This window comes from Nerophis lumbriciformis, linkage group LG11 (assembly GCF_033978685.3).
Source record: "Nerophis lumbriciformis linkage group LG11, RoL_Nlum_v2.1, whole genome shotgun sequence".
NCBI lineage: Eukaryota > Metazoa > Chordata > Actinopteri > Syngnathiformes > Syngnathidae > Nerophis > Nerophis lumbriciformis.
Genome location: NC_084558.2, coordinates 31,445,055 through 31,460,643, shown reverse-complemented (window position 1 = coordinate 31,460,643; position 15,589 = coordinate 31,445,055). Strand labels below are relative to the sequence as shown.

General features: G+C 41.3%; 1 protein-coding gene across 1 annotated transcript in view; it reads right to left on the bottom strand.

Annotated features, from left to right (window-relative positions):
- gatad2b (GATA zinc finger domain containing 2B) overlaps positions 1–15,589 on the bottom strand; it is a 135,022-nt gene that overhangs the window by 43,877 nt on the left and 75,556 nt on the right. The window contains exon 2 of the mRNA XM_061966809.1: positions 1,934–2,314. Coding sequence (XP_061822793.1) covers positions 1,934–2,313 — 380 coding nt within the window. The 5' untranslated portion in view covers position 2,314. The remainder of the gene's footprint in view (positions 1–1,933; positions 2,315–15,589) is intronic.

Here is a 15,589-nt window from a genome sequence, read left to right as displayed (position 1 = left end):
TGCCAGGTTTAACTTGACTTGACTTGTTAATACATCTGCTTATAATGTAGTGTTTATATTGTTACACGAGGGTTACTTGAGGGTGCATGGGAGTTTGCACAACCAGTCTACATGTGCTTTGTGGACTTGGAGAAGACATTCGACCGTGTCCCCCGGGAAGTCCTGTGGGGAGTGCTCAGAGAGTATGGGGTATCGGACTGTCTGATTGTGGCGGTCCGCTCCCTGTATGATCAGTGTCAGGGTTTGTCCGCATTGGCGGCAGTAAATCGGACCCGTTTCCAGTGAGTGTTGGACTCCGCCAAGGCTGCCCTTTGTCACCGATTCTGTTCATAACTTTTATGGACAGAATTTCTAGGTGCAGTCAGGGCGTTGAGGGGATCCGGTTTGGTGGCTGCAGGATTAGGTCTCTGCTTTTTGCAGATGATGTGGTCCTGATGGCTTCATCTGGCCAGGATCTTCAGCTCTCACTGGATCGGTTTGCAGTCAAATGTAAAGCGACTGGGATGAGAGTCAGCACCTCAAAGTCTGAGTCCGTGGTTTTCGCCCGGAAAAGGGTGGAGTGCCATCTCCGGGTTGGGTAAGAGATCTTGCCCCATGTGCAGGAGTTCAAGTACCTCGGATCTTGTTCACAAGTGAGGGAAGAGTGGATCGTGAGATGGACAGGTGGATCGGTGCGGCGTCTTCAGTAATGCGGACGCTGTATCGATCCGTTGTGGTGAAGGAGCTGCGCCGGAAGACAACGCTCTCAATTTACCGGTCGATCTACGTTCCCATTCTCACCTATGGTCATGAGCTTTGGGTTATGACCGAAAGGACAAGATCACGGGTACAAGCGGCCGAAATGAGTTTTCTCCGGAGGGTGGCGGGGCTCTCCCTTAGAGATAGGGTGAGAAGCTCTGTCATCCTGGAGGAGCTCAAAGTAAAGCCGCTGCTCCTCCACATCGAGAGGAGCCAGGTGAGGTGGTTCGGGCATCTGGTCAGGATGCCACCCGAACACCTCCCTAGGGAGGTGTTTAGGGAACATCCGACCGGTAGGAGGCCACGGTGAAGACCCAGGACACGTTGGGAAGACTATGTCTCCCGGCTGGCCTGGGAACGCCTCAGGATCCCCCGGGAGGAGCTGGGCAAAGTGGCTGGGGAGAGGGAAGTCTGGGCTTCTCTGCTTAGGCTGCTGCCCCGCGACCCGACCTCGGCTAAGCGGAAGAAAATGGATGGATGGATATTGTTAGTCTTCACTTTTGTTTAAAAAGGTCCTAACTTGATTGTGAGTTAGGTATTGTACAACTCTAATCTCTGCCTACATGTTCAATATTGAAGTGCAACTGTGTTTGTCAAAACTTTATTCAGCAATTATATTTATTGTTTGTCTTGTGTATATTTATGTATATATATTATCATTTACATACTAAATAATGTTATGTATCGTTATAGCACAAGGCTGCAATATATATCGCAATATAGATTTCAGGCAGAATCGCCCATCCGATGTTACTTCCGTTTACGTCGGCACAGGTGCCATTATAGAACTGAGTTCCTGTACCCATCCCTGGTCGCCACAGCAAGATGATCACATGATGATGCAGGTTAATGTTTAAACTGATTACCCTAACTAACACAACCCTGGCTAGGGATCAAACTTGTGCCCTCTGCCGCAAAAAGCCGACGCATGGACATTTACATAGAAAAATTTGAAAATGTAGCTATTTCCTTCTTTTGTTAGTGACAAACAGGAAATGGAAAAAATATGTTTGTAGTAAAATCCCACATAAAGGGTCCTGTCATTCTAAATTTGATTGACATTTTGCAAGCTATTTTTAATTTGACATTTTTCTTGAGCACAGATCAGCTTATTCACACCAGCCAAAACTGGCAGACTTCAGTGTCGGTACAACCTGACTATAAATGCTTAAGTATAGTATTTAAATGATCTTACCATCTCCGCCCGGCGCTCATATCCACCGGCTCATCCAGTACGTTCTCCTTCCCGTTTTTACTGAGCCCAACATGGCCGCCATGTCCTCCAAGTCTAAGGCTCCCATTTAGCTTCTCCTCGTAGGTGGCGCCCATTAAGCTCTGGTGGTGGAGTGAGCTAGCGCCGGGGCCTTTCCCGTCTCCCAGAGGACCGGCAACTTCCAGGGCGGCCAGGTCCGCCAGATCTTTGCGTTTCAGCAGCGCCAGCATCTTGAGGCGCTCCATCGCCTCGTGGCCCTCCATTTTGAGGCGCTTGGCGAGGGCTTCCTCTCGCTCGGTGGGCGACTCCAGGCCTCGCTTTAGCAGGTTTAGCCTTAACGCCTCCTCTGACATCTGCTCCATCCTGCATGAGACACAACAGGAGAGTTATTTCTTCTGATGACTCACACTTTCAATATGGTATCATTAATGTATCGACAATCTGTGCAAAAACTTATCAAATGTGTATCAAATGTCGAAAAAAAGCAAATAATACATTGGAACATGAAGATAACGTAGTAGGATGGTTAGAAATATGACAACGGTAAACAAAAATAAGTCTTATAATTGATTCTCATTGCTTGCCATCATACAACCAACCAACCAACATAACAATAGTGTTCACACTTGATAAAATGTTTGTGACATAAATACTGTTGATACTAATTGATCCCACATACCAGTACAACACCATGTGTGGATTATTTGACAAAAACGTACTCAAATAAATGCGCTATTGTTCTTCTATTAACGAGAGATGACCACAAGTTCTCCACAACAATGACTCAGGCTTTAAAAACACAAGTCAAACATGGAACGTTGCAGGGAAGCGACTGCTCTATTTCCAGTATCACGGAAGTGCGGTAAAAATGGCTGCAACATGGATAATCAGACAGCGTAAGCAGCTGATCATTCAGACAGAAGTGGGTTAAACAGAGCAGACTAATAATAGCTTGGATTTCTCAACTTGACAGTGATGAATATTGGGATTTCCGCAGTCAGGGAATATGCTCTGGCTTGAGAATTGGAACAATACATTTATAGAACCTACAAAATAGTTAACAGTCAACCTAAACTTTTATAACTGCTCGACCCAAGTCCAGGGGTCAGCATGGTTACATTTGTGTTGCTATGGTAACTGCTACGCAAATAATGTATACACACACGTGATCGTAAGTACTAGGGGTGTCCCAAAACTACTTTTCCATTTCCAAAATTATATCCATATTGGAGCCTTGAGTATTGTCCAATACTATACGATATCAGTGATATGTACTTTTATTATTTTGTAGTGTGAAAAGGCTTGATCAAGTGAAATGACTCCAACGACGAACGATAGTAGGTAGGAAAAAAACACACCTATTTTTTATTAACTGTCTGGAATGGACTTATGCTGTCTTCAGTTGAAGTGGTAATTGTTTTTTTTAACACAATAATTTATTAAGTTAAGCTTATGACACAGTAAATTGAATGATGTGGACACTTTTGTTACTAGATACTTTTTAATATGCTTCTGCCTTGAAGCCTGTGTCCGTAGGTAATATGCAACTCTAAATATTACATACTTGTTTGTATTGACAAATGTGGTGTTTTAGACTGCAATATTGTTCAACTAACTAATCACACTAATTACATAGCTTGGGTGCTATTATCTGCTTAACTGTTGTGCAGCTGCTAACTCTTTGTAGTCTATATAGCCTACCATGTTTACCTTTTGTAAATGACTTCACTAAAACAGAAGAAAAGGCCAACCTTGTGTGCTTATTGGAGGACATTTAGCTTTAACTGAATGTCCAGCTTTGCACAAGTAAACGCGCTGCTGCAGAACTGCTTGTATCGAAGATTTTAGATCATCCGTTTTTTTGATGATATCCAAATTCAATATATGATCAAAACACCCCTAGTAAGAACATCAGCTGAACGCTTAACTAAACCAATTTGATTAAAGCATAATTCAAACCCCAAACATTTAAATGGACAAATGTGGAAAACATGTAAAAGAAAATGGATGGATGGATATCGCTTGTCCTTCTTGGGGTCACTGCAGCCTATCCTAGCTGCACTCGGGTGGAAGGCATAGTACACCATGGAAAGGTCGCCCACATCAAGCAGTTTTGTTGAACAATACACAAAGGAAACACAATTAGCAGTGTTTGAAAGCTAACAATTGGCACAGTACAAATACCATTCTTCTACTGCTAAAACTACTGTACAAGCAGCTTCATTTACACTTAACCAGTCGTTAGGATATGTACATTTTTACATTTACACTAACCATCAAAGCACTAAAATCATTCATGTACATCTTGTACATACTAAAACCCTTAGTTATTAGAGGTCAAGTTGGATGACAGCAAGACGAGTGTTATGAGCGAATGAGCCTGGTCATGTGACCAGCTTCAGCGTTGCGGAAGACATGTCAGCGGAGGTGAAGACGAGGCTGAGACTCATTTTCACTGCGTCATCCATTCCAAATAAAAAAGTATTGGAATATATTGACCTCTGACAAGACATGCAACCAAATTACTGCAGCAGCACTGTTAGATATGAGTTTGAAAGATATGAAAACACAAGAATCCAATAAAAACATGCACAAATAGAGGAAAAAAAATGTGTCAACAAACTGCCGTAGGTTGAAGAAACCTTTTTATCACCTATTCCTTGTATGTCTCTGAACAAAGTCAGATGTGAATGTGCATGCAATGGCTAGTTTCGATTTTGCTTATATTGATGTCAGTCAGCTAGTCTGAGGGGTGTCACATACACGGGTTCCACGGTATAAATATCATGCATTATTTTTTTTAAACTACATATACATTATATACACACTTTTTTTTATACATTAAATATTGTTCCGCACCAGGTAGCGGTGAAAAGGGTAGCAGACGGTGTGCAGATAAAAAAAATATTTAATGACAAAAACTAGTGCAACGTGGAAGTGCACAGAAAGCAGGGAAATGCTAATAAACCACAATCATCCATTCTTGATAGAAAACAAACAATGAACCAGCAGCCAGAGGAAGGTGAAGCTGGAATAAAAACCCTCTTGATTAACGATAAGGTGAGTCCACTGATCGCCAATCAATAACAGGTGAAGGAAACAGTGCTCTGAGGCAGGGATAACGTCAGGGCAGGACAACCCACAAAACAGAGAGTAGAAACTACAAATAAGAGCACTGGACAGGAACTAAAACACAAACAAATGAAAAACCTGTCTGGAACAATCCTGACAGCCAGCTGGTGAACAGCGCATTAGTTGCCAGCTATGAAGCAGTGGGCTAGTTGCTAACTAACAAGCGAACAGCGCACTAACTAACATTTAATGCGCTAACTGTTTCTACAAAAAATGAGCAATATCACCGTGCCGTGAGTTCATGGAAGCGTGATAATTAATCAGTTTTACGATAATTCACATTTGAACCGGTAATATTAACTGTTGTGAATTTTACTCCTGCTTATCATTAATACCAGTAATATTTACAGAGGCTGGACAATTATGGAAAAATATTAATCAGGATTTCGTTGACTGATATTGTAATTACGTTTAATATTCATTATTTGAAAACATAAGTATTTGTTGTACCACCAAAACTCAACTTTAATAAACCACAAGTAAAATCATGAAAATATTAATAATATTGTTTAAATGACAATAGCTATATAAATAACAGTAAGATTGAGTTTTTCCGTAAACATGTTCTTCAATTCGTTATTCACTTATTTTACCACAAGAGTGTGTGTGCTTTTTGTGCCAAATAAAATTAAATAAAAAGTTTGTTAATTAAATGAAAAAATCCTCACATTTAATGGTGCAATACATTTTTTGGACACTTTTGACCAGTATTTTAGATGAAAGCATAACATTTTTGTAAATGTAACAAAAAGTACTGTTAGCATATTATGCTTGTGTAAGGTACTTTTCTTTTTTTTTACAAACAATGTTTTTGTTAGCTGAGTCAGACCGGATGTGGCGCAACACACTAATATTGTGTAGCAACTGCTGTTCAGTTTGTACATTGATCTTACATCGACGGTGTCGTTCATATTGAAATGTGTTGTGGGTGTAAGGATAGTTTTTGCTAGCTTTAGTTTCGTAGTTTAGTCGCTGTTTTAAGAGGCCGTCTCCACATTTCTTAGTGCAGGACGGGGCGGTTGAGTGTTTCAGGGATGAATGTGCCGTTCAGGACACATCATTTTCCCAAACAAATTCCTTCTCCTCACAATGTCACATTCATGTCAATTTCCCTGATATTCTAAGTTTAACAGCGGAATCCATTTTAATGGCCAATTCTGTCCGCGGTTAAGTAAACGCGGAAGTCATATGGCCTTACTTTGTTTTGTTGAATTTAGTGATTACTGATTAGGCATGCTAGCGCTGTGTCAAATAAAAAGTCGCAACCATGGTGAGATCCCAAACTTTAGTAGACATGCTCTTTTTTCCGCCACAAACTCCAGAATTTGCAAGGCCATTAATTTTTTTTTCTTTTCCTGATTTGAATATATTTTAATGATCGTGTTAAGCCATAAACCAGTGGTCCCCAACCACCGGGTCGATTGCAGGGATACAGTCCGTAAGCACACATGATTGTATTTCTTCATTAAAAAAATAAAAATAAAATTATTAATAATACCCTCCCCCCGATGTATCGAAATCTACTGATTGTCCAGCCCTACAGAGAAGTTGTGTTTTGCTTGTTGTGACCTACTTTGATTTGCATGGCTTTTTTAAAATCAGGTTTTTTTTCGATCAGAGAATGCAGCCAAAGAATCGGCTTTGGTCAGTTGCACATCTGGGATCCACCGTGGACTGGAAGGTCAGAAAATACCAGTCAGCTTCCTAAACCTGGCAGTTTATCCACAGACACCAAAACTGCTCCTAGACACTGCTGTGACTTGAGTGTGACATCCTATCACAACAGACTAGGGGTGTAGCGGTACATGTTTTCCAAATCTGTTTTTACAGAGGCATATCGATTTCCCACGCTGTACACATCGAAAGTGAGGGACAAATGTGCATTGTGCCAAACGTCTATTCGGTAGACAAATCCAGTACAGCCCAGCATTTGGCTAGCGAGCAAGCATAAGTAAATGAGATGAAAGCAGTGTGCTGCCATCGTTCTGTTGATCTGCAAATATGACTTTATTTCAATCAATAAGGAGCTTTAATACAAGTAACATAATTATTCACACGCTTCAAACCAACTGTTGCACTTGTCTGGAACTTTACACTTTGGATCTCTTTTAGCATCTTTAATGTACAAAATGTATAAAAGTGCTCCACATGTGTGCTTAAATTTTTTTGTATGCTTTATTCAGACTTTCCAGGATTTTCGCACTAATTCAAACAAATTCAATCAATCCCAGCTAATTACACAGCCTTGAAAGTTTGTCGATCACAGGCCCATTTTGGCCAGTTTAAACATTCAGTCTGTTTTGACCAAAAAAATTTAAAAAATGTTTAACCTCGACAAATCAGTTACATTTAAAGACTAGAGGGCTGAAATTTGGCCACATAAATTTGAACAAGTTTTTCTTCAAAATGGCATCACAGCATTTTTTGCAAAGTTGTTCTAAATAGGAGGTACCGTATTTTTCGGAGTATAAGTCGCATCGGAGTATAAGTCGCACCTGCCGAAAATGCATAATAAAGAAGGAAAAAAACATATATAAGTCGCACTGGAGCCCGGCCAAACTATGAAAAAAAACTGCGACTTATAGTCCGAAAAATACGGTAGTCATTTACTATACACTGAGCCACTTTGCCCATTTTGGTTGCCATTGTCTCCTATCGTTAGGGATGATGTTCGTTGAGAAATTATCGAGTTCAAGCCCATTATCGAATCCTCTTATCGAACCGATTCTTTATCGGATCTCTTATCGAATCCAGATAGGTTGTTGTGTGTGCACTGAGTTCCAAAAGCCATAGATGTTATATGACTGGGCCGGCACGCTGTTTATATGGAGGAAAAGCGGAGGTGACTGAGGACAGCATGCGGCCATTATAGGGTGAAGGTTTCAGGTGAGAGAGGACGCTAAAGGCACGCCCCCAGTGAGCATATAGTGCTGCTATGTGCGTTGTAAATAAAAACATTGCCGACAAACACATCACCAACATGGACGAGGTGCCGCTCACTTTCGACATCCCGGTGAAGCACACTGGAGAAGAAAGGGACCAGCACGGTAGCGAATCGATACACACAACGGGGCAAGAGAAGTCGGCTTTTACTGTTGTGCTAGCTTGCTATGCTAATGGACAACGAGACTGACTTTGAAAATGAGGAGAGGGAATCTGGTGTGTTTGATGGAGAACTTGCCCAGCTGTTCATTTCGGACACATAAGATGAGGACTTTGATGGATTTGTGGATGAGGATTGATCAAAAAAGAATGTGAGTACATTGATAAATACTTCAATAAAGTACAACCAAACTCAGCTTTGCTCCTGCTGCCTTTTTAAAACAGCGTCCATGCATGCTAACGTATGTTTTAAGCTAGCGTATGTTTAACCATGCCTGCGCCCAAAAATACGCTGCGCCTTATTTATGCGTTAAATACAGAAATAGCACCCGTAACTGACACGGCGCCTTTTAATACGGTGGGCCCTATGGTCACGAAAATACGGTATAGTGGCTTCGATAACGGGAACCGGTTCTAAAAAAGGGATTCAAATCCATGGAATCAATTCTTTTCTTATCGAACAATCGGGAGAACTGGTTTCGAACATCATCCCTACATATTGTAACACATTTTTTTCCAGTATACTGAACATGTGACATGTTAAAGTGCGTTTACCACAAATACTGAATGGATCTAAGCATTTCCCTTTGAAATAGAAGGAAAAATTGTCCATCCATTTTCTACCGCTTGACCCTCTTGGGGTCGCGTGTGTCTGTGTGTGTGTGTGTGTGTGTGTGTGTGTGTGTGTGTGTGTGTGTGTGACGACGATGAGAAGACGACGACGACGTCTGGAACCTACCCCAGCTGCATTCAGATAGACGGATAACCATTCACACTCAAATTGACACACTGGGGCTAATTTAGTGTTCTTTGGGTGTAACTACACTTCTCAAACACTAGTTAATGTGAGAGACAGTATTTATTCATATAGTGTTTTTGCATAGCTGTTCATTCAAATTGAAAAATGTAATTTCAAACATGATTATCTTATCATTTGTATGATTATTATCCATCCATCCATCCATATTCTACCGCTTGTCCCTTTCGGGGTCACGGGGGGTGCTGGAGCATATCTCAGCTGCATTCGGGCGTAAGGCGGGGTACACACTGGACAAGTCGCCACCTCATCACAGGGCCAACACAGATAGACAGACAACATTCACACTCACATTCACACACTAGGGCCAATTTAGTGTTGCCAATCAACCTATCCCCAGGTGCATGTTTTTGGAGGTGGGAGGAAGCCGGAGTACCCGGAGGGAACCCACGCAGTCACGGGGAGAATATGCAAACTCCACACAGAAAGATCCCGAGCCCGAGATTGAACCCAGGACTACTCAGGACCTTCGTATATGTATTTAAAGTCTATAAGCCCTCCACACAGCTTTCACACACACTTATAAACACTTCCTATGCTCTTAAAACACTTCATACACAATAAAACCGTCATTCTTTTAACATGAAACGTCAATGGGTTCTCAAATCTCAATGTACGCAATGGTACTTTAAAATGAATTCTGATGTGGTGAGAAAACAGTGCACTACTATTTGTAAACAGCAGAGGCGCTGTTGATACATTGTGCTGCCTAAAGAAGGTGAACAGGATGCAGCTATGGCCTCTGCCCATCCAGTAATTGTTTGGCTCTGTACCGCATTCGCATCAAGTTTAGAACCAGATTGAACAAAACTGGTTTCTGTTTTTTTTTATCACTACCGTTTCAACATTCAATACATTGTTCATGATGTCCTCCTCTGACATTTCTGTTCCACATCATCTTCTTTAATTCTGAAAAGCGTGAAAAAGATGGCACAACAAAGCCTTTGCCTGCTACAACCTCCTCGCTAATTAATTTGTGACGCGGCGGTAGAGCATAGCGGTCGCCTCCATTTGCTGAGAGAAAAACACAAGAAGCTCCCGCTCTGCCGAGTCTCCACCTTTAACGAGCGCCGCTGAGAATGGCGCTGATGAGCCAATCGGGGCCGACCTCGTGCCGCGCGTCAGTAGATGCCACCCCCCCACCCGCCCCTCGTGGCCATCGCCACTGACTGCCTTTACATAATATAATGACTGTTTCAGTCAGCTGCTCCACACTCTTTCTCCTGTTTCTCCTCCACCCCACCCATCCCGTCTCATAATCCCTCCCACCGCCATCACCAGCCCACCCCTCTGGCTTTTGGGCACGCTGCCAGGCTGAGGCAATAAAGGAAAAGAACAGGAGACGCAGCTCAGTAGCAAAGTAGCAAGCAAAAAGGTTGATGGCGGGGAGATGTCGGCACCACCTTGAGTAAAAATCACTTTTTTTCCCCACCTTTCGCGAATGACAGGTGGAAGTTGTGTAGATGTCTGCACCTACAATATGACACTGGGAGCTGCAACACTGTATGGAGGAAAAGGCCGGTACAGCGACGGCTGTCCGGGAGCCTCCAGACAGCCACGTACAGCACAACATTCCAACAGAAGGCAGCATTTTGTAACCCTCTTCTCCTGTTCCAGCTGTATAGTGCCACAAAGAAACCCCTCCCTGCTCATCTACCCTCCCCCAATTCCTCAAACTCTTCCGTTTTTTCCTCCCCCTCTCTTTCACTGTAAAAATAAACACATGCTTACTTTCAGGGCCCCTTACATGTAGCCAGGGCTCAAGGCGTCATTTGTTCATGTTACACAGACCAATCAGAAGTGGCTGTGGAGTGTGTGTGGACGTGTGCACACAAGCGTGTGTGTGTGTGTGTGTGTGTGTGTGTGTGTGTGTGTGTGTGTGTGTGTGTGGCTGCTTTATGAGAAAATAATAAAAAGAGTGACACAAACACACAGACTTTTTTTCTGCCGCTTGCACTGTCCTTGCACGCCTTTGTGCGTGCGATAGTGTGCACGGGTAGCAAGGAGGCGGGGATGGCAGCTCTCTTCTGACATAATGCCAAATCTTAATTCCCCATCCCCCACACACACACTCACACACACACCATGTTCTTAACGCACAGAGCGGACTGTCGATCAGATGGCTGCCGCTAAAATGTCGCCCCCATAATCGAAATCGGGCGCCCTTCCTTGAATGTGCTTCTGACCGACCTCCCATCCTGGTAGGTCCTACGCCATGGTCGACGCCATGTGCCAAGCAGCCGCCGTGTGGAGGTAATAAGGCCATTTGCAACTGCATTGCTCATTTCACGCTTGGTCTGCATCATGACAATTCATTTGGCTGATGCAACGCCAATCCTTCCAATACGCCTTCTGCCGCCTCGGCCCCGAACCGACACCAGGGAAGCGTTTAACCGTTTCCTTTTTCAATGCTTTGATTCATCTGCTTATCGCTTAAGTGCAGGGGCCATATGGATCCGGCTAGACTTTCCTAGCCTTTTGCCAAAAATGACAACTTCTAAGTGTGGCTCGTGATCCGGCGTTACTAATTTCCAAACCGCCCACATTCATGCAATGATTGCTGCCATCAAAAATGTTGTGTTGTCAAGTGCAAAATGTCACCAAACATCTGGAGTTGCCACAATCAAACTGCTATCATGTGGGCAGCAGAGGTTCGATTTTCATGTAAAGTCCAAAGTGGCAGAACGTTGTTTTTTTAAAACTGCAAAACAGGTAATTCCCCAATAAATAACAGAAAAAGAGATGCAGTGTTACCTTGGTTTTTGTATGCCCCATTTTTCGTAGGATATATACACATACATATATAGATATATATACACATACATGTATACATATACATACATACAGTATATATATATACACGTACTGTACATATATACACACATATGTATATATATATATATTTATGTATACATATATAGATACATATATACATATATGTGTATTAGGGCTGCAACAACTAATCAATTATAAAAATAATTGCCGATTAATTTAGTCATCGATTCGTTGGATCTATGCTATGCGCATACGCAGAGGCTACTTTTTTTTTTTTCTTTTTTTTTTTTAATAAACCTTTATTTATAAACTGCAACATTTACAAACAGCTGAGAAACAATAATCAAAATAAGTATGGTGCCAGTATGGTGCCAGTATGCTGTTCTTTTTCAATAAAATACTGGAAAGGATAGAAATGTAGTTTGTCTATTTTATCCGATTATTAATCGATTAATCGAAGTAATAATCGACAGATTAATCGATTATCAAATTAGTTGTAGCCCTAATATGTGTGTGTGTATATATATATACACACACATATATATATATATATATATATATATATATATATATATATATATATATATATATATATATATATATATATATATACATACATATACACACATACATATACACATACATATACATATACATACATATACATATACATTCATATTAGGGGTGTAACGGTACGTGTATTTGTATTGAACCGTTTCGGTACGGGGGTTTCGGTTCGGTTCGTAGGTGTACCGAACGAGTACACATGCTAGCAGCGACTGGGCTAGGACAACATGTAAAAGCCAGAGCTGGAAGACCCTCCTGCCTCGTTAAGATCTCCCGTTTGGGAACACTTTGGCTGCGCGATGCAACAATGGAGGACGGAGGTTTGCCGACATTTTCAGCAGCTGCTTCTGACAACACGTCAAACATTTGTTGCACCTTTCCTGCTTCCGGCTCCCAGACCGCAGTCGAGGAGCGCAGGGGAGACACTCCTCCAGGGCCGATGTATTCTCGGGGGCATCACCCTTCACTCTAACCGGCAGTGGTTCTTCACAGCTCCGGACTCCAGGGTAAATGACGAGTCCGGCGATTAGTTGCAAATCGTGGCTTTATTGATGTCTTGCACACAGCCAATCCAACAAAACACTAGCCACTCCCCGCACTCAGCAACCGCTCCCTCACCTCGCTCGCCCACACACTCACCTCACATGCTGTGACATATTAAAAGGGCCACACACACACACACACACACACATACACTAGTCTCATAACACATGCTAACCCATTTGAAGCGCCACCACCGCATTCAAGCAGCCTCTCCTCGGCGAGTCAGGCAGGGCTAAAGCAATAACAAATGTTTTATAGCAGCAGATATAAGTCCATATTGCATTAAAAACTAGATTTTGACCCACTTCTATGGTGGAAGAACAATGAGGCCATATATCCTCTTACTGCCAAGTTAGCCAGGCTGGGGGGGGAGAAGAAAAGTTAATCTGAGGCTGAGTTGACTTGAAACGGTTTAATGTTGCACTTTTTATATGGAGAAGAAAAGTTTTGTCATTTTATTTAATCTGAGCAACAACTTGATTAACGTGGACCCCGACTTAAACAAGTTGAAAAACTTATTGGGGTGTTACCATTTATTGGTCAATTGTACGGAATATGTACTGTACTGTGCAATCTACTAATAAAAGTCTCAATCAATCAATCAATCAATCAAAAAAAGCACTTTATATGTAGAAAGGTTTTGTTAAGAAACCATTCTGAGCCTTATCTTATTTAGTTTTTATTTTATATATGTTGACCACATTAACCCTGGCAATGGACCCTGTGTGTATATGTATGTTATGCCATTGTTTACAAATTTGGTAAATAAATAACCAAAAAATGTATATTTTGCTGTTTTCTTACTGTATAAAAAATGAACTGAACCGTGACCTCTAAACCGAGGTAACTACCAAACCGAAATTTTTGTGTACCGTTACACCCCTAAAACATATACATACATACATATACGTGTATATATATATATATATATATATATATATATATATATATATATATATATATATATATATATATATACATATACATATACATATATGTACTTACATATACATATATATATACATAAATATACCTATATATACATACATATATATGTCTATATTTAGACATATATATATATACATACATATATATACATAAATATACATACATATATATGTCTATATATAGACATCAATATGGCTATATATAGACATATATATATATATATATATATATATATATAAACATATATATATATATATATATATATATAAACATATATATATATATATACACATATATATATATAAACATATATATATACACAGTGTATATATATATATATATATATAAACATATATATATATATACACATACATACTGTATATAAATATAAATATATAAATATAAATATATGTCTTAATAAGGTTATCCAAAAAATAGTGCTCGATACCGTAGTAGAGCGCAATATATGTATGTGTGGGAAAAAAAATCACAAGACTACTTCATCTCTACAGGCCTGTTTCATGAGGGGGTTCCCTCAATCATCAGGAGATTTTAATGGGAGCATTCAGATACCATGGTTTATATAGGGCACAGAGTGGGTGGGTACAGGCTGGCGTAGGGGCGTGGTGATTGGCTCATGTGTTGCCTAGGAGGTGTTTCCGTCTGTGGCGGCATGCTGATACAATTTCGCTGCGCTTGTTGAGGGATGACAGGTCTGGACGGTATATAATAAACAGTTTCTCTTTCAAGCATAGGTTGCATCTTTTATTACCACTATTGTAAGGTGTGCTGGATGCAAGAATTTGCCATGTTATTGAATATTCAACATTATTGTCTTTGAGGTCCCAAATGTGTTTGCTGAGTTCTGTGGTATTCCGCAGGTTTTGGTTCCTGAAAGAAGCCTTGTGATTGTTCCATCTGGTTTTAAACTCTCCCTCGGTTAATCCTACATATGTGTCGGATGTGTTAATGTCCTTGCGTGTTACCGTAGATTGGTAAACAACTGATGTTTGTAAGCACCCCCCGTTGAGAGGGCAATCAGGTTTCTTGCGGCAGTTGCAGCCTTTGTTGGTTTTGGGGTCGCTCTGTCTGGGGGCCGACGGCTCATTTGCAATTGTTTTGTTGTGATTTGAGATAATTTGTCGTATATTGTTCATACAGCTGTAGCTCAATTTAATGTTGTTCTTGTTGAATACTTTTCTTAGGGTGTTGCCTTTGGGAAAGTGTTTGTCAATCAGAGTGAGGAATTTGCGGCCAATGTTAGTTGAGACGTTTTTGCTGTATGGGGGGTTGTACCAGATGATGATGTTTCGTTTTCTGTTCTTTTTTGGTTGGTTTCCTGGCGTGGTTCATTCTCATCCACAACAGTACACCATGGCAAAAAAAGAACAATGCAACATTTGACGTCACTATGGGAAGTTTTGACGGAGCAGAAACGTGTGAACTCGTTGGGAGCTTCCTCCTCTCCCAGCTCGCTAGCCTCAACCTGAACCTTGGTATTTACCGTGATGACGGACTGGCAGTGTGTCGCGCCTCGCCAAGGAGCAGCGAGAATACCAAGAAGCGCATATGCCAAATTTTCAAAGAGAACGGCCTACGGATCACGATTGAAGCCAACAAGCAAACCGTCAACTTCCTCGACGTCACTTTCAACCTGAGAAATAACAGCTACCAACCATTCACGAAATCCAACACAACACTCCAATACGTGCACCATGACAGCAACCACCCACCCACCACCACGAAAAGAATAC